General features: G+C 46.1%; 1 protein-coding gene across 1 annotated transcript in view; it reads left to right on the forward strand.

Moving 5' to 3' along the window:
* The window catches only part of CACNA1G (calcium voltage-gated channel subunit alpha1 G), a 199,046-nt gene that overhangs the window by 127,154 nt on the left and 45,540 nt on the right, over window positions 1–26,352 (forward strand). The window contains exons 19-24 of the mRNA XM_075014142.1: window positions 1,367–1,551; window positions 14,625–14,751; window positions 19,738–19,863; window positions 20,527–20,616; window positions 21,893–22,085; window positions 25,353–25,403. Of these exons, the coding sequence (XP_074870243.1) occupies window positions 1,367–1,551; window positions 14,625–14,751; window positions 19,738–19,863; window positions 20,527–20,616; window positions 21,893–22,085; window positions 25,353–25,403 (772 nt within the window). The remainder of the gene's footprint in view (window positions 1–1,366; window positions 1,552–14,624; window positions 14,752–19,737; window positions 19,864–20,526; window positions 20,617–21,892; window positions 22,086–25,352; window positions 25,404–26,352) is intronic.

Raw genomic sequence — 26,352 nt, forward strand, 5'->3', positions numbered from 1 at the left:
CAGGCAAGAGAGTTCTGGATTAGAGAGGTTCAACCTGTAGCACATTTACCTAGCATTACTTGGGTCCTTAACTCGGTTACTTTATTCACTTTTCCTTCGTTTCGTGACAGTGAGGAAGGGGAACAGACAGCAATGTTCCCATATGAATCTGCCCTGCCCCCATCCTCCCTAAAAAGCACCTGGGGGGTTGGAGGCTCAGGGCTGGGGCAGTTCTGGAAACGGGTGGGAGGCTCACCCGCAGTCAGCCCCTTTCACTTGCCTGGTGATTCGGTCTCTTTGCTGTACAGTTTTCTGAGAAGCAATCCCATTCCAGGCACATCCTGTTTTCCTGGCACAACCAAACTCAAACCTTACTTTAAGTTATCAGCTGAAACTGTACACCAAAGTTGGGGTTTCTAGCACTTACTGTTTAGGAGGTGTTCTTGAACAGACAGACAAACAGGCAGACAGACAAATTCCCTAAAATATATACCAGATTGATGAGGTGCAAGGCCTAAGATCAACAATCCACCCCTTTTCAGCAATGCACTTAAGCACATTCTTTCTTTCAGCCATGTGAATAAGTCCCATTGACTTCCATGACCTAAATATAAGTGTTTGCTTATGTGCTTTGCTGAAGGGGCAGTGTTATCTAGTGGCTAAATTACTAAACTGAGACTCAGGAGACTGTGATTCTATTCTTATCTCTGCCTACCATGGGCCTGTTTGGTGACCTTGGGGCATGTCATTTCCACCCTCCTGTGCCTCATTTTCCCCATCTGTAAAATGTGGCTAATGAGACAGACCTCCTTTGTAAAGTGCTTTGAGATCTCCTCTTGAAAAGTGCTGTATAAGAGGTAGGTGATGATGATTTGTTGTTTTGTTAAGAGTTTGCTTAAATGCTTTGCTGAATTAGAGCCAGAATGAGGTCCAAAGATTCACAAGACTTTTTCCTACCAGTCTCTCTTGGGTAATTCAGAACTCTTCCCCCGTCTTTTAGAAACTTCCACTTTCTTCTGTATTTGCAAATCTGGTGGACAGCAATAGCCTATCATCAGGACCGTGAAACCACTTTTCTCCCTCGATAGCCCAAACACTCATGTGATCAAATCTTCAGTGCATCAGCTATACATTAATAGAATCCCTTTTACACCACTTGGCTTAGCTGTATTAAAAATACATCAGCTGTTAAGGGACAATCTGCGATGCTTTTTGCAGAGTTATTTTTACAGCCCTTACGGTATAACACTTTACAGAATTGTCTAATTAGGTTTCTATACTGGGAAGCCAATGGACTTGCAATCACTGATCTGTGAATAATGAATTAGCTGCAGGTCGCTAACTGGCTGAATTAGTCATAACTTGTTGCTGTTTGCCATTGGGGCAGGTGGTGGCGCTTGGCTTGTGCTTTGGGGAGAAGGCGTACCTGAAAAGCAGCTGGAACGTACTTGACGGTTTGCTGGTTCTCATCTCGGTCATTGACATCCTGGTTTCTATGGTATCGGACAGTGGTACTAAAATTCTTGGAATGCTGAGGGTCTTGAGGCTGTTGCGAACACTCAGACCATTAAGGTAAGCCATGACTGGGGGCTAGATAGGATAGGAAATGGGTGCAGGTTGGCTGTGTGAGCTTTTGGTTGGGGATGGTGCTCTGAAGTACTGCTGGCAAAAAAGCTGAACTTTTCTTGGGAGTGCAGTGGAAGGGCCCAGTAAGACAGAAAATGAAGTGTTTGCCACTTGGTCCCACCTCCTGCTCCTTGCACAACCTATCGTCAGCTTTACAACAAACTTCCTCCCTGATCCTGACATGCAACATCTTCAAGTCCCATTGGAGTCAAGGGGAGCTGCAAGCACTCCGCACATCTCAGAGTCATGCTGAGCCATGTAGCAAACTGATCAATGCCCCCTTTGCTCATTAAGACACACATTCCCTGCTATTTGTGCTCTTATTTGCTCTGTGTGAAGAGTTGCTTAACAGCTCCTTTCCCTTCTCCCTTCAGGCAATCAATAGCTTTTGTAACCAAGAAGAAAATTAGTAGCAGGTGTCAGCTAATTTTTAAAGATTGGGAGACCAAATTGTTGCTTAACCTAAAATGTGAAGACTTTTCCCCTCTCCAAATTCTCCACTAATTTCACTGCAATATTAATTATAAGAACGGCCAGGTGAAATGAGCACATTGGTCCCTCTAACCAGGTTTCCTGTTGGACAGTGGCCGGTATTGGATACTTCATGGACAGGAACAATAAATCTTTCAATGAGCAATTCTACAATAACTTGCTCAAGGTGGACATTTCTTCCTGACCCCAAGCAGACAGTGCTTCACATATGCCTTGAAGCATGAGGGTTTATGTCCTCAATAAATACGACAGCCTAATATGATTGGGCTTGTTCTTGTTCTGCTGGAATTAGTAAGCGTAACATCCACAGTCTCTTTACACAAATGTGGTATCACACTCTCTTTCTCTTGACCTGGTGGTTTTTGTTTGGGGTTGAGTGTACCTCTTTCTGTGTGTTTTATGCCGGGCCTAATAAAACAGGACCTCATTCTGAGTGGGCCTTCTGTTTGCTGCTGCACTGTGAATAATAATGAAAAGATGGTCACGCCATCTGCATATCTGTCTTCTGAAAGAATCGAAACATAGGCTTTGTCTCCAGGCCCCGCTAGAGATGGATGAAAAGTCTTTCGAAGCTTTTCTGTTGCTTTCAGCAGATTTTGGGTCAGCCCTTTTGCATATAAAACACTAGAGCTGAGCAAATAATTAGCAGTTGCTAATATTTTTGCCAGACTTCGCCAAATTTGTCACAAATGATCTACCTTGCAGCTTACGTCTCTTGCCATCTACTTGCTTAGAATCATTTGTTGAAAAAGTCTCCAGATTGTGCATATGCAATTCATGGAGAGCATTAAATATTCATATTTTGAACTGTACTGCTGAATTTGGATTGGACACATATATGGCATGGTTCGTCTTTGCTCCCTGATTGAGTGATTGCAATCCTGACAATCAAGTTTCCCAGGCGAATACTTATATGAGTTCAGGCTTATCTTTCTGTGGGTGTCTTCTGGTGTTCCCATAGAGTTTGCTGGGTCTGTGAACATTCCTGAGAGCACGTTTGAGAGCACATTCCTGACAGCCAGGCCAAAAAGGGTACACAAAGCTTTAAAAGAGATCCATTTAAAGCCTGAGGCTTGGCCTCAGAGAGGTCACAAACAAATGTCAGAGGGTCACCTTTCCAAAATGGAATGGGTACCCTGGCTAGATTAAAAGGGAGGGTCAGGGAGATTCCAGGATGGGAAAAGGCAGGCGTGGTGCATGAGGGGGTGGGCAGGAGGAGGCATGCCCTGCCTCCATGGGCAGGAGGGCCAATGTGCTGGCCAGCAGCTGGCAGCGTCAAAGTCACGGTGTCTGGGAGGACTCTCCTGTTGTGCTCTCGGGGGAGGGGCAGTACCTCCCTTACACTCACCAGCAGGAAGCAGAATGAGCTGGGGCTGTGTGAGGCTAATGAATTGTATTTTAGACGTGGGGCTACCACACCGGCCTTTATTCGAACTTTTAAATTTGAACTTGACTCTACACCCAGCCAGTTCTGACAATATTATATCAATATTAGCGCTCCCTAAATCGAGCTAATGGTATTTACAGTGAAGACAGTCTTGCGCTACTATTGAGCCTGCCTTAAATTTGAATTTATCTCGTAGTGTAGACACAGCCTACGTCAGCCGGCTCAAGTCTGGAACCTTAATTCGGATGCGCTGTCCTCAGTCATGTGAATTATCCCATTCACCCCAGCAGGATTATTTGCAGGAGTATCAACTGCCAGATAGAAAGGGTATTTGCAGCATCAGGCCCTTAAATTATTTTGTTCTTGTTGGCATGTGATGTATTTTCTCAACAGGGGATATGAACGTTTGTGATTGACTGACTGCACTGCACAAACACTTCATAAAGCAAAGGAAGTTTTAAAGCGATGACAATTGAGCTGTTCCCTAAATATGTTCACAATTGATTCTGTTCCTCTGTAATTAGATTTGTCGGAAATGAAAAGCCAACCATTAAAGCAGAGGCTTTTTAGTAATTCGTACATCTCCGCATGTGGAAATCCATCTGCAGGCCAGCAACACTAGGACATAGGGACTCTGCTAACCAGGGCCCCTTCCCTGCCCAAGGCCCAGCAAAATGTTGTATTCTTTAGTTCCACCTGTTGGAAAGTCTGTGTATGTGCAAGCTTAGCTGGATGCTCAGCTCTGTCTGCTCTCGCTTTAATCAAAAGGAAGCCCATCTTGTCCAGGAAACTGGTTGACATTAGTTTAAGAGTGGCAATTCCTGTGTGTGAAATTCACTTCCTAGTCTGGACTCTGCACCAGGCCCCATGTGATGCTTGAGCCTGCCCAAGCTTTTCACCAATTGTGGTTGAAGTTAACGGATTGCCTCAGGCAAAATTATAGGGAGGAGAGGTGGAACAATTTTTTTTCAGTTGCAGCATTTCACCATAACATTGTCGAGATGAAACATTTCCACTTTTCATTTCAAAATTGCTGCTTTGTTTGGAATGTTAGCTAGATGTATTTTTCCCAAGTTAAACTCTCGCAACAGGAAATAAATAACACAGATATTCACTGCCGGTTAAATGAAACATTTCAGTCATTTCAAAACAAAGTTGAAGGTTGGGGACCTAAAATATTTCCATTTCAGGTCAACCCAAAATTATCAGCCACCCAACTAAAAAATGGGTTATTCACCCAGCTTGAGACAGGGATCGTAGCCAGTGCAGGTCTCCTGTCAGCCATTTGCCAACTCTTGTGCAGGTGCAAGGAGTAGAATTGCAAGAATGGCTATAGGCGAAAGTGACAAAGCACAGGCCCACTGATGGAGGGAGGAGGGACGAGCAACTGATTAGGGGCCCAGAGCTCCTGGCTACTGCTTCAATAGCAGTGACGGTGGCCAGGAACTCCGGGCCTCTTTGAAACACCGTGGGAGCATCACTCTGCCTCTTCATGTGGCTTCTGAGGGCTGTGGAGGGGGCCTATCACTGTGCTCTGGGCAGCACTAAGGGCTGACTGCCTTCTGCCTGAGGCTCTGCCCCTGTTTTGGACATTGAGCCTCCCCTCACTCCCCACCACACACGTTGCCCCCGGGCCTAGAGAGCCTATTGGCCCTATTGATGGCGTATCCACACCTGCCCAGGGCCTGAAGCAGGGGAGATGGCTCGGTGGGTCAGATAGCTACTTGAGCTGCACCTGAAGAAGAAGCCAGGGAACAAGGACTAATGAGAGATGAGGCTCAGCAGGACAGGAACAGGAGGGGCCAGGGTAGCCAGGGGACAGCAGAGATGGAAACGGCTGTCACACTTGAGGCCAGAGAAGGTATGTTGGTGTTAGGAAGCAGCCCAGGGATACAGCACTAAGGGATTGACCTGGTCTAGATCTTGACTGCTTGTTGTAGGCTCCTTGGACTGGAATCCAGTGCAGAGGATGGGCCACAGTTCCCTGGTCAACCACTGGGGAAGTGGTACCGTTGTGTGGTAGCAAATGGGAATACTGCCTGGGACAGAGCCAAGCCATGAAGCAGAAGCAGTCACCTTAGCTTGGAGAAAAGATGACTGGGGGGGTATATGACGGACGTGTATAAAATCATGACTGGTGTGGAGAAAGTAAAAAAGGAATTGCTATTCACACCTTCTCACAACACAAGAATTAGGAGGTCACCAAATGAAATTAACAGGCAGCAGGTTTAAAACAAACAATAGGAAATATTGTTTCACACAATGCACAGTTAACTGTGGAACTTCTTGCCAGAGGGTATTGTGCAGACTAAGACTATAGCAGAGTTCAAAAAAGAACTAGATAAATTCATGGTGGGTAGGTCCATCAGTGGCTATTAGCCAGGGTGGGCATGGACAGTGTCCCTCGCCTCTGTTTGCAAGAGGCTGGAAATGGGCGACAGGGAATTGATTACTTCATGATTACCTGTTCTGTTCATTCCCTCTGGGGCACCTGGCATTGGCCACTGTCAGAAGACAGGATACTGGGCTTGATGGGCCTATGGTCTGACCCAGTATGGCCATGCTTATGTTCTTAAGTGAGCTGCAGTGAGCAACGGCAGGAAGGGGTGTCAGCCCCCGAATGCAACCAGAAGTGGAGACTGAAGCACCCCAGGGAAGGGAAACATCCTGAGAACAATCTCTGTGACCCCTTGCTGCACTGAGCTTTGGGAAAGAGAAGGTTGCTTTTATAAAGTTTGCTTTGGCTTCTGGCAGCTTGCCTTGAGTTATGGCTCTAGAGATCAGCTACCTATAAAAGACAATGCTGATTACTTCGATGTCCCACTTTGCTGTAAAAATACCCTCTGCCAAATGCAGTACACAAAGTTTTGTATGCAAAATCACACAGGCATAAGCAAGTCAAGTGTTTGCTGGAACACCTGACCAGCAAAGTGTATGGATAGCTATTGCATGAACATATTCCCAATCTAGTTATGTGCAAATCACACGTGTGCAATTGTGTGCGCACAGGCCCACTGAGGGAAGGTAAAGGGGGCAACTTCCTTGCAGCTGGAGCCTGGGCCCTTTAAATTGCTGCCTGAACACTGCGCTGTACACTCTGGAAAGCACTAAGGGCTGGGTAGATAAGTGCACTGCAGCCTGAGCAGCACTGGGGGCTGGCTGCCCCAGGGGAACCTGGAGCTGGCCCTCGCCAGCCTTGCCCAGGGATCTGGCAAGGCTGTTAGCCCAGCTGTGTGGCCATAATGACATGCGTTGATTATGGAATATCAGGCGTGAAGCTATACAAAAGGGCTTTTAAGCCCCACTTTAGGCATAGAAGTTAGAAAATGTGTTCACAAAGAAAGGGCATTCGAAGGCATTTCCACTGCTCCCCTGGCCCCTCCAGCTTTGATTTACCAGCCGGGAGACGAGTTGCTGATACAATAATGTTCCTTCCTGCTGTTGTCAGGATCAAGTGCTACAGCTTAAGATCTGAGTGAAATCCAAGTTAAAAAGGGTTCAGAATTAATTTGGATAGATTTCAGGGCTGTTTTACTCTCTGCAGAGCTTTGGCTTCAGGTTCCCAAGCAGATGTGTAAATTATTCACTTTTCCTCCCATCACAGTATGAAATAGCCATTTTGTAGATTCTTTCCTCTTTATCATATTATCACCTTTGCTATTTTTTTCTCCCCATGGGGGGTGGGGAAGTCTCCGTTAACACTGAGCTGCTGCGTCTTCATACCAATGGGCTGAGCAGCTTCACAGGCTTAAAGCTGGTAAATAGGTTCCAGCTGGTATGAGATTGACAGGCGTCTTGGAGCATCTGCATGCGTGGAGTTCAGCAGCGTTGGGGCTGCTGAGGCTAGCAGAAGCAGGAGTAACTCGAGGGATTAGCATTTTTTCATGCTGGAGAACTTCTATGACTTCAATTTCCTCATTTGTCAGATGCCTGACGCAGGCTGAAATTGCCCTTAATGCAATCTCAGCTGGCTACTGAGCCTCAATGTCCGGAGGGCTGGAATCAACCAGCTGGTTCAGCACTAAATTGCAGGAGCAGTGGGTTGGATAGCATGGGCTTGCAGGCAGGAATATCAGCAGGATCTTGGGCAGCGTTGACGAGGCACTGGGATGGTTAAAGCTGACACTAATGCCCTGGAAACGCTGAGGTTGCATTATTTGATGGTTCTTCCTACAACCTTTTCCAGTGCTTCCTGTGGTTTATCAGTTGACCTGGTGGATCTCGCCCTCAGGCACTGAAGCTGTGAGGACTGTGATGCTTTTTGTTAATTAGTGTTGAACCTTCTGACAAGTGGTGGTGGCAGCAACACTATAAACCTCACTATACAGAGGTTCGCCTCGATATTACAAAATGAAGCCATCTTGAGCCCACACCCAGAAATCTGGGAAACTGAAATGCCCACCCCTCAGCAAGGTTCCCTGTAAGCTGAGCTGCCCAGGAGACTTTCAGGTGCTGTCCCATTGATTAGCAGAGGGCCCACAGACTCCCGCAGCTGGCAGTGTGTGTTTCTGTTGGTGGTGCACATCCCCATAGGCCTTGGTGCACATAAAAAAAGTGATTCCACCCATGGATGGAAAAAAATAGAGGGAATCTTGCTTCCTGGGGGCATCTCTAATAGGTAATTCATCTCCCCTCACAAGCAGCGAGTCTGTGCATAATGAGAAGCAAACTTATGACCGGGAGAGGGGACACAGTGGTAATATGGGAAAGCACAGCAACAACAACTCAGAAGTATGCAAACAATAACGAAGCCACCCACCCCACAGGATCCTGGGCACTAGTCCTTTGCCTCCGTTTCCCACCTTGCAATGTGGAAGTCTCATGGGCAAATGCCCCTTGCACATTCCTCTCTCCCTTTCCCTCCAGGGCACCCCACTCATGGTTTGTTGTCTGATGTCAGCAAAGCGTAGGGGGTGGATTCCTTTGGGTTCACCTTCCATGAGTGAGGCCTCTGCCACTGCTCTGACTGTCCTGAATCTGGCTGGGTCCAGCCCTACAGCCCCATCACCCTGTGGGTAGTGGGGAGTCTGCCATTGCCAACTCTTGCATTGCCTTTCACTGCAAACTGTTGGCACAGCTGACCTAAGGCTCAGCCCCTTCACCTAGAAAGGAAGGGTCAGATGGTGTCTGGGACCTTTAAACCTCCCTGCCATAGGGAGATTTCTCCTCCACCTCTCTGACTTTTGCTTGGCCGTGGCTCACTACTCCATGTTCAGTGAGTAAGACTCAAGTGACCCCTCATTAGGATAGATTAAGTGTGCCCTTTAATCACACACTAAGGATAAAAGCATTTAATTAAGTGAACTTTAACCCCAAACAGCCAAAATTATTCACTTGGTGAAGTAGGTGACATGTCTATGCTAATAAGGTCTGCTCAGGAGGTCTTTTCCTCCCGTGTCTCTACAGCTGACAGGAGAGGTCTCATTGGTTGACCTCAGGGATTACAGGTTTCTTCAGAATCTTCTCTCTAGCCCTGGGAATAATGTCAGAGGAGAAGTAGCAGGAAGCTGAGCCGGCTGCACTGCAGACACAACGCAGAAGCACAGAATCAGATTCTGATTAGGCGATTGAAAGACCCAAATATTTATAAGTATCAGAGAGGTAGCCGTGTTACTCTGTATCTGCGACACTTCTTGTTGTTCCCAGATAGTTCTATCATTTCTTAGCCTCTCTTTCTCAACATGGGCCCTCTGCTGGTGAAGATACAAGCGTGACCCTTTACTCTTTCCCTGTGTGGGATCTCAGATGGCAGCAAGGGCGATGGCCACCGGGGGCCTCCGGGGCAAAATGGAAGGGGGGCCTGGCTCCAAGCTCTGGAAGGGGCATTTCCAAGGGTGGAAAGGGTGGGGCCTAGGCCAGTGATCTCTGAGCACTGCCCAGACTGCAGCACTGCCCCCCCAAGAGCCATGTAGAGCAGCTGAGCTGCACCGTTGCAGCATTTCAAAGGGGCCCAGAGCACCAGCTGCCGCTGAGCTGCTGCCATAATGGTGACAATGGCCCAAGCTCCAGCCCCCTTTGAAATGCCAAGCCCCAGGGTAACTCTCCCCTTTGTCCCCTCCCCTTTCATCGGCAGGCCTGTCAGATGGTGGCTTATGAGGAAAATCACCTTGTTATCCCTGGAATGGGTTCTGATGCCAACGAGAGTTGCCAGGCCCTGGAGGCTGACTACCACCCTTGTATCCATGGCAACAGCAATTCCAGGCCCCAGGGTAGAAAGTCAATGGACCCCCACACAAGTCCATGCTGCACCCACCCAGACATGGGTCTGCCCGACGTTTGGGCGGTGCTGAGCCTGTGCTGGCCGGTGCCCAGGGAGCTGGCATCTGCGCTGCTGGAGTGCTCTGGCGGTGTAGCCAGGATGTGCGTGTGCCCGCCGGGTAGGGTTGCCAACTGTCTAATCGCGCAAACTCTTGCCCCACTCTTTCCCTGAGGTCACGCCCCCGTCCACCTCTTCTTCAAAGCTCCACGCCCGCTCACTGTCCTCTCCCGCCCTCGCTTGCCCCCACCCTCACTAGCTGTCAGTAGGCTGGGGCAGGAGACGGGAGTGTGGGAGGGTCAGGGGCTTGGCACTAATCTCAGGCACCTCCTAGAAGTGACTGGCGTACCCCCGCCCCCCGGCAGCCACTCCTAGGTGGGGAGGGCAGGGGGTATCCACACACCGCTGCTTCAGGCACTGCTGCCTACAGGCACAGCCCCTGCAGGCACTCCCCCTGCAGCTCCCATTGGCAGTAGTTCCAACCAATAGGAACCGTGGACTCATCACTTGGGGTGGGAGCAGCACATGGAGACACACACACCCCCCCCGGCAAGGGCAGCAGAGAGGGTGCTGGCTGCTTCTGGGAGTGGCACAGAGCGAGGGTGGGGAAGAGCTTGCCCAAGCCCTGCTGCACTGCAAGTAGTGGTGGCTGGGAGCCCCCAGACCCCCGGACAATTGCCCCCTTCCCCCTACCTGTTGGCAGGTCTGGTCCACTGATTAGAGTTTCCTCACCTAGAGGAAGGGTGGTCAGTTGGGGAGGGTGCTTGCCTAAGACTCAGAAGACCTGGGTTGAGTTTCCTGCTGCACCACAGACTTCCTGTGTGACCTTGGGCAAATAAATCAGTCTTTCTGTGCCCTTGTTTTCTCATCTGTAAAATGGGGATAATAGGACTTCTTCTGGGGCTGTTGCAAGGAGTGTATGTGGTTGTGAAGAGATCAGATACTACAGCTATAGAAAGGCATAAGAGCTGGTAGGATTCATACACAGAATAGGCATCAAACTGGTCAAGACACCACAAGCTTTTCCCCTAAGTGCTTAAATCCTGATCTGGTGGCACCTCAGTCTTTATGTGTTTTGGTCTGTCCATTGAGACTGTTAGAAAAGACACTAATGAGGAGTGTGTGTTGCTTGTGTATGGATTTTCCCTGCCCAGAACTGGACTGAGATCAACCAGCGTGTTTAACATAGCGTGCTCTGCTGACATTCAACACTCATGATTTTCTTTTGGCTGCTGCCAGCCCAGCTTAGATTTGATTCACAGCCTTAAAGGTTAAAGATTTCCTAATTCCTTACTCTCCCTGAGCCTTCCAGGCCTCTCTCAGCACAGCAAAACAGTGACAGAGCAGTGCAGACCAAAAGCCAGGGGGTCATCATAAGTAACAGCAGCTCCCTGAGCACAACAGCCAGGCTGAGAATCAGACACATCTGCCATTTGTGTTGTCTTGGTAGGGAGTGGATAAAAATATCACCATCTGTTTCTTTTTTACCAGGGGAATTAACAAGCTACCCTTGACATTTAGAGTAAATATTTTACCAGAAAGGATTTTCTTTTTTTTTTTAAGTTTTCAGGATATTGTTTAAAGCCAACAATTCTTACAGGGGAGAAAAAGAAGAAACAAAAACCTTTTATGGCAGGGCATGTCACTCACCCATTTATAGGAATTGAGAAACTCTAGGAATAATGCAAGTATTTGGCGAGCACGGGGCTTCTCTGTGCTGCACCTTATTAGAGCCAAACATCCTGTCACACATCTGAGTCCACAGTGACCCCTGCTGGGGGAACGGCACCATTTTCGGAGGATGGAGAGTAGACTGGGGAGCTCACATTACCTTATGGCAAATATGGGACACTGGCCTCTGGGGATGGGAGGCTGCTGTTCCATGTCTGGGCTCCTCAGCGATGGGAGCAGCTGCCCCACAGTGAGGCGCCAGGGGTGAGGTCTCTGCAGTCTCCTGATGAGGGTGAGTGGAGGATAGAGGCTCCACAACCTCCCAGCAGCGGGGTGCCAGGGAATGAAGAGGCCAACCTGTAGCAGAGCTCACCAGCAGTGGGAGCTGCCTCTGTGGGGTGTCAGGGAATGGGGCAGCCACCCAGCAGAGGAGCTCCGTGGCAGTGGGAGCTGCTGCCTCAAGACACCTGGTGCCAGGGAACAGGCTCCCCACAAAATATGGGACAATTAACTCATTTTCTTAAAACAGTTGGGATGCCTGTGAGACTGCTTGAAATAAGGGACTGTCCCAGGAAAAAAACAGAACGATGGTCACCCTAGATTAGACTTGAAAGCAGGCACAGGGATATAGGCTGAAAATGGTAGGAAAGTTAGTAGTCTCAGAGGGGCAGCCATGTTAGTCTGTAGCTTCACAGAAAACAAGCAGTCCTGTAGCACCTAAAAGATTGACAAAATTATTAGTCTTTAAGGTGCTACAGGACTGCTTGTTTTTAGGAGGTTGTGGAGCTAAGAAAGCAAAACATACAGACCGTGAGGGTGTGGAAAAGCAGAGCAACTTTGAGCTGTGCAGAACGGAGAGAGGTACTAGGGAGACTGTGATAGGATCAGTGTAGAAGTGGGAGGAGAGCCAGGAAGGAAGATATGCATAGGCCTGTATGTGAACAGATGACTTACATTTTGAGTTTTCAAAGGTGCTTGCAAGTCTTGTCCCAAAATCATGATCTGCATCCCATTTCTTGCTCTCTCACTCTCATACACACACATCCCCACACTCTACAGGTGCAGTTGGACATTTTTGGGTGTACATGTCTGAATTTTCATGCCTGCACAAGTAAACTTCTTGGCCATAAAGACTAGATTTACAAAGTGAATTAAGTGTCTAACTCCCATTTGATATTTTTGTAAATCTCTCTTTGTCCCTTAATACCTTGGTAAATGTGTCCCTAAATTATAGAATCATATGGTTGGAAGGGATCTCAGGAAGTCATTGAGTCCAGCCCTCTGTGATGGCTTTATTAATATAAACAAGCTCAGTCCTCTTATTAGTGTACTAGCAAATTTACCTGTCATTGCTTGGCTCTTGAACTTGATTAAGGGCTTTTTGGGGGGTGGGGAATAAAAGGAAAATGTATAAATCTTTAGTTAAATTATTTCCTTTTCAAAAATGTTATTTTTATTAAATTATTTTATGTCAGATTTCTTAAAAAGAGGATTGTTAAAATTTGTCTTTCATTTTTAGTAATTTTTAAAAAAATGGAAATGCCATCAAGTGCATTTTTCTTTGTCCCTATAAACACTTACCATTCGCCATGCTTTAGCAAAAAAGGGCTTTCATTTCCAATAACATTTTCTTCTAGTCTTCATATCGTAAGCATTGATTTAGCTGTACTAAAACAGCAATACTCCAAATTTCTCCAGTTTATTTGTTTTCTGTAAGATTTATTTATTGAGAACCAATCCTATTCCACACTCACCTTATTTTTCTGGCTCATCTTGTTTCAATTTCTTTCATCATTCACTCAACTATGGCAGTTTTGAGGACTGTACGTGAGTTGGTGATGCTGTCTCTTTTCTGTTTGGTTTAATGAGAAACAATCTCGTTCCAGGCACATTCCATTTTCCTTGCACAACCAAACCCTTATTGAGCTTTAAGTTATGGTAAGAGAAGCTGAAAAGTAAATTTGGTGGCTCTTAATATTAAGGAGTTCTTGATCAAACAGAGAGAAAAACTCTCTACAACATACAGTAGATTGTGCTTGGTATAATGGCGTAGTTCAACTCCTTTGGATGACTGCTTGTTCTAGTGTGCTGCTGATCGTTTGTGTATTGTCCTGCAACTGTAATCTACAATTACAAAATTCAAGGCAAGGCCAGAGAGAGAGAGAGAGAGAGATCCTGTAATGTTGAAAGTTACTGCTTATATTCCTGCTAGTGAAGTTCTCAACTGAGAACAGAAGTAGTTACATAGCTGATGTCACAGGGTAGCACTGAATGGATACAAGATAGGGTGGATTTAGGCAATGGAATGGCTTGGGAATTTCTGTTGGAGCCAACCCTATTCAAATGGCCTATTAATAACCTGGAAGAGAGGATGTAGAACTAAGGACACGAATTTGTCAGTGGCACTGAACTAGTGGCTGCATCCAAAGGGAGATGGGATCCAGATCAGAAGTGAAATGATTCTCGAGCTTCATTACAGAAAATACAAAGCGGTGAGGCTTTGATGAGTGGTGGGTAGGGGGAGAGCTGATATCCTTACTGGCTCTAGAAGGTGTTGATCAGGAAATAGGTCTGGGAGTGACAGTGGACTCAGTTAAAACCATCAGCTCTATCTCTGTGGGACCACATCTCACAGATTAGATTGGAAGGTGGCACCAAAGCTGGGTACAGGTAAGATACAAGAGCTGAGAGTGTTGCATAAGGGGTCAACCAAGAGACGATGGAATTTCTCAGACGTGGAGGTGTGTTTTACATGGATGAGGGCACTGAAATTAAATCTGTGTTTATTTTTAAAAAGGGTAATTAAAAAGGACATGAAGCGGGAGGTATAGGCAACTGAATGGGAGCAAATGACTTGAGGGTAACTTTCCCTTTGTGTGAACCTGGTCAAAAGCCTAGTGCAGTTAGCAGACTGCAGTGGGCTCTGGATCAATCTCTGTGCCCATAAGTCTTAATGCATATGCATTCCCAGCAGCACCTACTTGTCTTCCCCATTGCACACATCAGGCTTCCTGAATATGTATGAAGTTCCCCCAGCTTCTCTGAGACCTCAGCCCCTTCATAGCTTTTTCCCCCTCTTGTTTTTCAGTCATTCACCATTTCAAACTGTTTTTCTGGTCCTTTCTTGTGCTGGTGCCTGGAGGGATAGAAGGATTTGGAGAAACTGTTGCAGGGACCTGCATTTTGTGCCTGTTTTTTTCCCCCCCAACTCAGGGTCATTAGTCGAGCACAAGGATTAAAACTGGTGGTGGAAACCCTGATGTCATCCCTGAAGCCTATTGGGAACATCGTGGTCATCTGTTGTGCTTTCTTCATCATCTTTGGAATCTTGGGAGTCCAGGTGGGTTCCTGCAGGGCTCTTTGCCAGCTTCCGCTGGAATCTAGGCAAAGCTGGAAATCAAGGCAAACCCAAGTAGAGAGGAGCATCTTGGTATCTTTGCCACTGTGTGCAGACTACAGGTCTTTCTGAGGTCCAAATTGAGGTGAGTTTCTTTCTTTCTTTCTTTCTTTCTTTCTTTCTTTATGAGTTTCCCATCCAGAAACAGAAATAGCATGAGAGGAGCAGATCTCACATTATTCCAGCCATAGCAATGGCTCACTAAGGCTGCGTCTACATTAGCAAGTTCTTTTGAAAGATTTTTCAAAAGAAGGGAGATCTTTCAAATGAGCCCATGGAGTGTCCACACAAAAAGAATTCTTTCAAAAGTAAATCAAAAGAATGTGGTGCTCCTTTCAAAATCACTCTTTCTTTCCCTTTCAGTAAGAGCGCCCCCTTTCAAAAGCCTCTTTTGAAAGACAACGTGTGAAGATGCTCTGCAGGGCACTTCTTTCAAAAGAACAGTCTTCATTTTCAATCCCTGGCCTGTTCTTTCAAAAGAGCGGGGGCTGTGTGGATGCTCTGATTTGAAAGAGCAGATCACTCTTTTGATCTGGTTTTTTGTGTGTGGATGCACTCTTTCAAAAGAAGTTCTTTCAGAAGAGATCTTCTGAAAGAACTTATTTTGAAAGATCTCTGTGGTGTAGATGTAGCCTGAATCTTTTGCACTTTTCAGAGATTTTTAAATGAATCGTATTCTAGACTCTACACACAGGCACTCTTAGTTCTAGTGGGTTCAGCCATGAGTATGAACACTTAGGCTTTGTCTACACGTGCCGCTTCTTCTGGAAGTGGCATGATAATAAGCTATCCGGGAGATGCTAATGAGGCATGGATGCAAATTTCCATGCCTCATTAGCATATTGGCACATGGGTCGGCATCTGGAAGAAGCTCTTCCAGACTCCAAAGTACACATGCAGACATGCGGCCCATGGGGATCTTCCAGAAGGAAACCCTCCTTCTGGAAGCCCCCTCTTCCCCAAAATTTTGAGGAAGACAGGGCTTCCGGAAGGAGGCTTTCCTTCCGGAAAATCCCCATGGGCTGCGTGCCTGCACATGTACTTTGGAGTCCAGAAGGGCTTCTTCCAGATGCCGAACCATGCGCCAATATGCTAATGAGGTGTGGAAAATTTGCATCCATGCCTCATTAGCATCTTCCGGATAGCTCATTACCATGCCGCTTCTTCTGGAAGAAACGGCACATGTAGACACAACCTTAGGGTAGTCTGACTTCAACCTCTTTGCTGATTCTGCCAAAGTATCAGCCAAGAGTCTTCCCTCCCAACCATCAGGAATTGTGCAGGCAGAGTTCCCACAGTAGAACATGAGTTGAGCTACACCTCAGCTTTTCATCCCACTGGATCAACCAGGGCAGACTTTGGGTCTATAGTTAATACAATCAGATCCCTACCATGTCCCACAAGGAAATCCCAGTCCAAGAAAATTATTCAATTCTCTCTCCAATGTGTGGTGTGAAAAGGGACACATTGTCTCTCCAACTTTTTCCCAGGTTTAAACTTGTGGAAGATAGATACTCTATCTTTCATAGCTGAGAATTGGCTTGTTTCTAAGCTCAAAGGAAAACTTGTCTCAGTAGGTTCAGTGCAGGGTTCTGAAAGTTCACATAGTTAGAGGCTGGTGGAAATATTGATGTCTGAGCTTTCTGCTGCGTCAGGCAACCTGTCTACAATGAACTGTCCTCATCCTGGTCCTTGGGGTGCACGAGCCCAAAGAATGAGGCCAGAAAAGAGTTTCCATCCCCTGGTAATAATTTCTAATCACCTGAAAAAGAAAGAGATTCTAGTTGATGGATGTCTCAACACAGTTTTCCTTTTCCTGTTGAAGTTCGTTTGATCTCTCAAAGCCAGTTTGGAAACTCAAACACAGTTTGGATGGGAAGGCTTTTATAACATTTTATGTTAATGAACGTACTTTAAAGAACTGATAAATATACCACTCAGCTGCACTGGAACAAGAGGAAAGAAACATCCCACCTGTGACAATTGTTGCAGATAGACTGAGGCACAGGAACAGCAAAATCTCCATCCATCACCCTGCCCATCCGTGACGCTAAATAGGACCATAAAACTAAGCACATCCCATAGAACAAAATAATCAGCTCAAGAAGCATGTATAGCAGAAAAGAGCCCTGTCACACTGAGCAGTTTAAATTTTCTTTCTGCTAATTGTGATAGATTTCCCTAGTGCCTCTTCCAGTCTTCTATTCAGTTGTCACAATTACTCATTGACATATTTACATCAGTACTTACAAACATTAGAACTGATCCTGCATTCAGCATGGAAGATTCCTAGTGATGGCAGTGAGGGCTCTGCATGCTGAATAACTGCAAGGGCAAGGCCATGATTTATATAAAAGAAACTCCATCCTACATCACTCAGCATTGGCATGGATTCAGAAATCTATGTAATTCAATAAATAAATAGCAGGTTGTACCAGTGCAATCCGTGTAAGTGTAAAATGGAAATAGATATTAATACTCAGTCTTCTAGAGATATCAGGGAAGTCTGCTCTTAGTGAGGAGGTTTATATTTGGTAGTGCACTCGCATAGAAAGGCCTCATCTCAAACCAGTGACCTGCTGTGCTAGGTGCTGTACATGCAAAGAGGAAGAGGAAGTTCCTACCCCAAAGAGATTGTACTCTAAATAAACCACAAAGACAAAGAGTAGGAGACAGGAGCACAGAGAGTTTGTGATTTGCCTAATCTCAGCCAGAAGGAAGGTGCAAGTGTAACTCACACACCTAAGGGTGTGGTTCACTGTCCCATGTAGTGGTACCTAAACTAGTTATGGAGAGGGAGAATGAATCTCTTCTACAGCTTATCAGAAAGGGAGGTGGCTCAAACTGTAGAGGCTACTGCATTAAGTTCCTTAAGGTCCTGGGCTCAAGTCCACCTGAGGGTGTTCCCACTAGAATAGGGTTGAGGTCTCCTAAGCCCCTATCTAGTCTCCTGCCCCCTGGATTGCACTAACACACCAGCTTTTTATTTATTGTATTACACAGATTTCTGAAGCATGTATCATGGTAATATGTGGCTAATCATTAGCAGCCAGGAGAAGGAAACAGAAAAGCCAGGGTTGCGCTGAAACTTTGCACAGTCAGTTTTCAGAAATGCTGAGACTCAGCAGCTCTGGCACAAGCTGACAGTGACTGTGAGTGGCCAGTGCTCAGCATGTCTGCAGATCAGGCCCTTTCCTGTTTATGGTTGTGTAACAGGCCCCATCTGAATATTATTAAAATGCCCCTTGTCATCTAAGTATCACACTCATTGGCAATATATTAAAATCAGCATTCACATTCTTGTTTAAATTGGAAGCTGCTATCTCCATAGTAGGAAAACATGGTGATCCCTCAGGGATCTCTAGCCATACTAGAGCTAAAAGCTTCTAGCTACAATTGATGTAGGTTAGCTCTGGGAGACAGTATCCCTGCCCTTCTCGTGAAAAGTGTTCTTGCTGCCAAAGGAAATACATAAAGTAATGTGTGGCTTTGTTTTAATCTCCGTGGTTTGTAGTCATTCGGCCTAGAACAACAGTTCATAAATGACAAGCTGCTCTTTTCAAATACACCAGTGGTATTTAAGGAGCCTGGCTAGAAGGATGCTTTGTCACAGGGAAACATGGCAAGATACTTCATTCAGTAGAGCAGTATTTCCTATATGCCTCACTCGCTCAGTTTCAATTGCCATGTCCCAAGTCCAGAACTAAGCAAGGCTGCATCTCTCCTGGGTGTAAATCAGGAGTAACTCCACTGGAATCTGTTGTTGTATGCCAGTCTAAGCAAGATCAGGTTCTCACAAAATGGAACGATATGAATGCATTCTTATGCTCTTCTTATAAAGATATTAGCAGAGACTCTCCTGAAGTGCAGCCTAATGATTGATGGAGAGTACCATCAAGCAAGGGGGATTAGTGCTGTTGAAACTTGCTAGGGTAACAGCCCTAGAAATAGAAGTCTCATTGATTCATCCTGGAGGTCCAAGAGGAGAACAAGATTCCTCCCCACTGCCCCACCTCTCACTTTGACCTGTGGGAATAAGAGCATGTTCTCTTTCTGTGGACCATTCATTCCTTTCCTCCTCTGCCAACAAAAGGTTCCACCCAGGGCTAATTTTATTGGTCACACTTGTAGTAGGCTTTTCACTGGCAACTCAACAGACACCACCATACTTCTTTCATAGAGTTCACTAACCAGCCATGAAATGGTAACATCTACACACTTGAGCTGGAGCTGAACCAATGCCCTAGAAGCGGAAGGCTGTGGCCTACAGTCCTAGTCCTCTGGCTCACCCATCCTCTTGCAAGGAAGCCTTCAAGATCAGTGTCCTAACTTATGATGGAGGAGGCATTCAAGCTTTAACACAAGAATTAAGAGTCACCAAATGAAATCAATAGGTAGCAAGTTTAAAAGAGAAGTACTTAATGCAATGTGGAGTCAATCTGAGGAACTCCTTGCCAGAGGATGTTGTGAAGGCCAGGACTTTAAAAGATTCAAAAAAGAGGTAGATAAATTCATGGTAAATAGGTCCATCAATAGATATTAGTCAGGAGGGGTATGAATGGTATCCCTAGTTTGTTTGTCAGAAGCTGGAAATGGGTGACAGAAGAGGGGATCACTTGATAAAGCTGTTCTGTTCATTCCTCTGGGGTACCTGGCATTGGCCACTGTCGGAAGACAGGATCCTGGGCTAGATGGGCCTTTGGTCTGACCCAGTATGGCTGATCTTATGTTCTTTCTCTCAGTAGCAACCTTTGAACTAAACAGTCACTATTATTGTGCCAGGCTTCACACTTTGAGTCCCATGCACTAATGAGTTTTTTTACCTTTAACTTGATTTGATCATGTGGGCTGCCCATCTAGTCGTAAGTGAGCTGCCCATGCTGAGCAGGTAAATTTAGTGGATTTACCCCTTATTCTTCTCTTCTACAGCTTTTCAAAGGGAAGTTCTTTGTCTGCCAAGGGGAGGATACCAGAAACATCACAAACAAATCAGACTGTGCAGAAGCCAGCTACAAATGGGTCCGGCACAAGTATAATTTTGATAATCTCGGCCAGGTATTACTGGAATGGTAATCTGCTTCTTTGCTCCTTTACCTCCTTGATTTAAAAATCTATGCATAATTACTTACAGGGTTTTTTACAGGGTGGTCTAAGGAACCACAGTCACTATTCCCTTCACATATCTACACCCTGTAAACCTTAAATGCAATGCTTCTAAGCCCACACATATTTGCTTTTGGAATCACACAAGCACAAGTAGCTTCATGGTGTATTTAATTGCTTCACTGCTGCATAGTAAACTAAATACATCTAGCAGCAGGGCTTGACTAATGTGGCTGGACACCCTGTACCCAATGCATCTCAACATCCCATTCATTTACAGCTGCTGATGGAGCACATCCTTATTTTAGCAGCATGGCAGGGCCTAATTAGTAGTGAGCAGTGAAGACCTGGAGGGTGAAAATGAAGCTGCCTTTGTGTTTGGCTTTGTGGTTTTTGAATTAGGCCTCATTGCTGGACCAGTGTCTGACATTGACAAGGTTTGCTGCCGGGAAACCTTGGACATAAAAATGTCCTATTATCGGCAAGGTAAAATAGTCGCACAAATGCAAATCCCCAAATGGAGAAGGGCAAAGGAGAGTTGAATGTCACAGGTAAAAGAGAATATCTAATAAGCTGGTTTCCAACTAAATGTAACTTTGGCCCTTGCATTTCTAGGCCCTGATGTCTCTGTTTGTTCTGGCCTCCAAAGACGGGTGGGTGGACATCATGTATGATGGCCTCGATGCTGTAGGAGTTGACCAGCAGGTATGGTTTCTAGATGAACACCATGTAGAGAAACGCAGCCAAAAAGGCCGCTTGTTGGTTTTCATTTTGCAAAATGTTGTTCTTCTTGCACTAGTGAAACATTGGGGGTGGTTTGGAACTGGATTCCATTTTATCCAAACCAACAAAGTTCACTGGAGCCAGGGTCAGATAAAAGATACTGACTGGGACTTACCTCTATGAGTCACACACAGCAACATAGCCATGTGTAAGACAAGCAGGTAGTTGTACGCATCTATGGTGCTTGCAGTATAGGTTGAATCTACCTAATCCAGGGCCCTCTGGTCCAGCGATATCTGTGGTCAAACAGGACCACAGATGGTCTTGGACCAGAGAGCCCCAGTGTCCAGGAGAGCAGTCTGGCGGCCATGATGTAGCCAAACTGGTGGAGGTGGGGTTGATGGCAGGGAGCTATGCTGGGACCAGAGCTCAGCCAGTCCAGCAGCAAGTGGCCCAGTGACTGGTAGTGGGGACACCAGCCAGGAGCCTTTCCAAGGCTGGGAGCCAAGCCCAGTGGCTGGGAGCAGGGCCAGAGGCTTGGAAGGGAGCCCAAGGATGGGGGCTGGCATCCAGCAGAAGAGCCAGATGGCTATAGGGGAGCCCCAAGGCCAACAACAGAGGGACCAGTATCAACCTGTCCTGGTCTGGCAAACTCTACGGACTGGTCCTAAGGGTACCAGTTCAGCGAGGTCCAACCTGTAATAGCTGTAAAATAGGGAATACTACCTATCTGAGAGGTGGGGTTGTGAGCCTGAGAAGTCTTTGAGCACCTCCAGGGAAAGGGTTCTGTTGCCTCACTCTTTGGCACAATAGACTGTTCATGGTTCTTCAGTGTTCATGTGACTTTGGGTACCCTGCTTATGATGCCCCAAGGAAGCCTGATTGTGCTGATCTCCTGCTTTCTGAAAATCACCTTTATCTTAAGATGAGCACCCAAAATCTCTGCCTCCTTGAGATATGTCTACACTGTAGTCAGGAACAAACCTCCCAGCCTGTGTAGACAGACTTACGCTCGTGAGACTTGAACTAGTGCACTAGAAATAGCCATGTGGATATTGCAGCTTGGGCTGCAGTTCAGGCGCATACAGAGTCCTAGGCCTGAGATTGTAAGCTCAGCTGTGGCCAGATCTGCAGCTTCCACATTGTCTTGTTTAGCATACCAGTGCAGGCCTGGCTAGCAAGGCTCAGCCTACCTTCAGTTTGCGCTCTGCGCTGCCTGTTGTAGCTCAACTGGTGTCTATCTCCCTCCACCCTGTAGCCAGTTATGAACTATAACCCTTGGATGCTCCTCTACTTCATCTCCTTCCTGCTGATTGTGGCCTTCTTCGTCCTCAACATGTTCGTGGGGGTCGTGGTGGAGAATTTCCACAAGTGTCGACAGCACCAGGAGGAGGAAGAAGCCAAGAGACGGGAGGAGAAGAGGCTTCGCCGGCTGGAGAAAAAGAGAAGGAGTAAGGAGAAACAGATGGCTGGTCGGTAGTCTTTCCACATCTTTCTGAGTCCTGCTTGACCTTTGACACAATTTCCTAACCCCTGCCTAGCATCTAATGATCATTCACCTCCAAAGAAAGGGGAAAAAAAGCATGTCCAAGCGATGAAATTTGCATGAAAGAAAGAACGCCATGTTAGACGGAGCAAGAAACCATGGAAAATGTTTAATGGCTGCATGGTTTGCAATGACCTTTACGTACAAGGGTTTTTTTTTAAATCCTAAAAACGAAACCCAGAGCTTTGTGGGCAGCACAAGCTCAGTGTTACACAAATAGTGACAACTGCAAAGATCAACAGTGTCAGACTAGGACATAAATCCTCCAAGTCTTGAACACTGTTGCTGATAACTGGATTCACTATTTGGTTTATTACAACCTTGATATGCCCCAGCAACATTACCTGTCTTGTTTATCAGGCAGGTTTATTTGTTGGCAAAGTCACTCTAGGACTATTCAAGGATGTAATAAAATAATAAAGCCACCTTATTCTAGAAATGCTTTAAAAACTGCCCTATAGATACATATCAATGAGTTTGCTTGAGAAATACAGATGGAAAAAGAATTCAGTAACAAATATTAACCAGATGAACTGACACTGATGTGAGATAAATTGAATGATAAAATGTGACACAAACTTGCGGCCCTCTTAGAACAATGTAGCTTTCAAAAATTCTGTTAGCCTGATGGAAGGATGCTAAACCTTCACACTCTGTCAAAAATCTAAAAACCTGACCTTTTTCTTTTTACTTCAGTTTTGGTTTGTTTGAAAAAGCAGGAAATAACATTCAGGTCAGAGGTCAAAGGCCAGAGGTACTCTCCTCCATCTTGCATGCTTTCTGTTCTGGTTGAATTTTTTCAGATCCCCATCTCTTCATGGTATCTCTTGTTACCCTCTCCCGTTTAGTCTCCTTGCTGCTTGTCTCTACTTTTTTCACATTTCATTTTCTATCTTGGATGGATGTCAGTGACATTTAAAAGTCTGTCTCTGATCAGGAGCTTGTGCTAGCAATGTGAAAGTTGGTAACATTCAGTCTGAAAGGTTTATAAAAGTTATCATGAGCTTAGTTATACTATTGTGACACAAATATCGCTAACGAAGGCTCCCAATCAGAAAGCAATTATGCCCATGCTTAAGTCCATCCCTTTTCAGCATGGCTCTTAAGCATGTGCTTTGCTTTACGCATGTGCTTAAATCCTGTTGATTGCTATAGTATTTAAGTACAGTGCATATGTGTGGTTCCAAATAGGATGCTTTTCCAAATCAGGGCTTAAAGCCTGGACAGTATGGCCAGAGCTCTGCAGCTGCACAGAGCCCTTTTGCTTGCACTAGGGGGGTCTGGGCCTAAAAAGAAATAGTCTAATATCCTGGATACATTATAGCATCTCCAATTCCTACTCAGACTCATGGATCAACCCAAGAAGAGACTGTGTCCCAGTTCCTTCCTCTGTTACAACGAGCCCAGTCAACTTTGGGAAATTTAACCAGTTGGCTCTTGACCCAGCGTGGACACAATTAATAAAGCAAATAGCTCTGGATCTTACCAGTTAGTCTCAATTAAATGGGATACAACTAATATATGAAAAGGTTTTGTTTTTATCCAAACATTTAATATATATACAAAGCTCTGTAGGGTAGTCTGAATTCCCCGACAACTGCTAAAAGGCAGCTGCTTCCTTGGAACATGGCATAATATGCAGGTGCAAATGTCCTTTTTGTATGGTTAGGTTTGGGGAAGAAAACAATCTAAGCTTCATTAAAATCAATATATAGAGACATTATGAGTGACCTTTTTTACAATGCTAAAAGAAAAAAGATGAATCAGGCAGAAGGCTGGCCTGGGAAGGCATCACAAACCATCCTGGGAAATGTGGATATTTGCATTCAGGTCTGTAAAATGTCTAATTAAAGAGGCAACAGCCAATCTACGGAGGAACAGAATATTGCTGAGTGCTAACCCTCCTTGAGAAAGAAAGACACGCAGCCTTCCCGAGAGCTTTAGAACAAAGCTTTTCTCAATTCACATTCAAGGAAAATGTTGGTTTTGACTGGGTACATCCAGTTTTGCTCTCAATGACAAATAGATGTCATTGCCTTGCTTTTCGATCTGTGGCTGCAACTGGCACGCCATTTCAGGATCAAGGCCCGGTTCTCCCCTCAGGTTCATGATTCTGATTCCATTGCAGTCAGTGGGGCTTCCTTTAGGTCTAAGTTGGCCTTGTCACTGATTTTTGGTAGTAGCTAATAGCAGGATTGATGATGATGATGATGATGATGATAGCAGGAATTTGTTTAATCCAGGGGCTCTCAATCTTTTTCTTTCTGAGATTCCCACAGAATGCTATAAAAACTCCATGGCCCAACTGTGCAAAGAACCAAGTGTTTTCTGTACATGAAGTTCAGGCTGGCATTAGGGGGTTGCAAACAGGGCAGTTGCCTGGGGCCCTGCACCGTGCAGGGCCCCATGAAGCTAAGTTGATCAGGCTTTGGCTCCAGTCCTGGACACTGGGGCTCAGGCTCCCTGCTTCAGCTCCATGCAATGAGACTTTGGCTTTCACCTGGGCCTCAGCAAGTCTGATGCTGGCCCTGCTTGGCAGACTCCCTGAAACCTGCTGATGGTGCCTAATGTGGCCCCAGGCCCCTAGCTGAGAACCACTGGTTTAAGTGACCACAGGGTGGGTTTTTTAAATGTTAGTCTATTTCCATATTAATCCAGGGTGGTGCATCTGAGAAAGAAAAACCATATGGGCATACGAATACAGTGCTCGCATGACAGATGCAGATCCTAGCTGTGTAGCATGCAGGGTTGGAAGCAGCACATTGCGCTATTCCTCTGCGAGGGTGAAATTCATCCTCTGCCAAGGCTTTTGCACAAGTCCTACTCAATCCCTCTCTTAAGGACAAAATGTCATGTAGGTCTTATCCTGGGATGGAAGTTCAAAATTTAGGGCCAAGTTCTCTCTGTTAAATTGCTGCAACCTGATTGAGTCCATTGGCATAATTGGTAGGAGCACCTGCACCTTAGTTTTCCCCCCTTGTATCAGAATGGGCGGGAGTGCCAGATTCCACTTGCCAGAAGGGGATCTAGGAGAGACCATTATTAGAAATCTTCATGCTGGAGCCACTACAGAGCTGGGTAGCTGAAAGGAGAAATGGTAGAAACTGTTGAAGGGGAATGTAACTCTTGCCGCGCGTCCTTCCAGATGATTAATGTCGTTTCATTCTTTTAGATCTAATGCTGGATGATGTAATAATGGAGAGCTCAGCCAGTGCAGTGCAAGGTACTGGGAAACTTAACGTCTCGTCTCACTTGAATGGCAGTGCTGTGTAACTAACGGCTGGCCACGGCTGCTGTGAGGCATCCCACTAAACTGTGTGTGTGGTGGAACACTTGTTTGCTTACTTCATGACACACGTGCATCAGTCTGAACTGGGGGGTCTGCAGCCCTGATTCACACCAAATTTAATGAAAATTTTAGTTATACCTTTATCTGTTTTTTTTTCTGTTTGTTTTTCAAATCATTTTTTCCAGTTTTCATCCAAACGTTGTTGAGGCTTTTGTGTTTTCTTTTTTGAGGATAGGGTTTGGACTTTGAAAAGGGTCCTGGGTTGTCCACGCTCACTTTCGAACCAGAAACCCTTAGGAGTTTCTGAAAGTGCTATTGCAGTATCTAAATGTCCCAGCTAGAGTAGAGTCATTTTCCAGAACCAGCTCGCTGCAGGGCTTGGATTTCAGTCAGAGAAAACTGGCTCACCTCAGACAGTGGGGCCAACAGCCACCACAGGCTGCAGGGCAAGGAGGGAGGGGGGCCTGCTCCCTGCCCCTGCAACATGTGGTGCCAAGGCAGAAGGGGTGAGGCCTAGGACAGTCAGCGGCACTAGGCTCCCCCTCCCTCTCAGAGCCACTAGGAGCGATGCAGCAGTGCTGGCATGGCGTTTCAAAGGGGCCCAGAGCTCCAGCCACTGCCGCCGCCACAGCCAAAGTAGTAGTGGTGGTGGCTGGAGCTCCGGGTGCCTTTGAAATGCCAGGCCCCATGGGAACTGTTCCCTTTACCCCTCTCCCTATCAACAGGCCTGGTCTCAGAGTACAAGCCAGTCCCTGGGCATAGGCCTAGTCCGCAGACCTAAAGCCGAAAGTGGGACAATAACCCCATGTTGGCAGTTTGCACAGGAGTAGATTTCATTTTCCATGTTCTCTAACTTGCAGCTTCGGGAAGTCCCCTGTTTATA

This window comes from Carettochelys insculpta, chromosome 20 (assembly GCF_033958435.1).
Source record: "Carettochelys insculpta isolate YL-2023 chromosome 20, ASM3395843v1, whole genome shotgun sequence".
Lineage (NCBI taxonomy): Eukaryota > Metazoa > Chordata > Testudines > Carettochelyidae > Carettochelys > Carettochelys insculpta.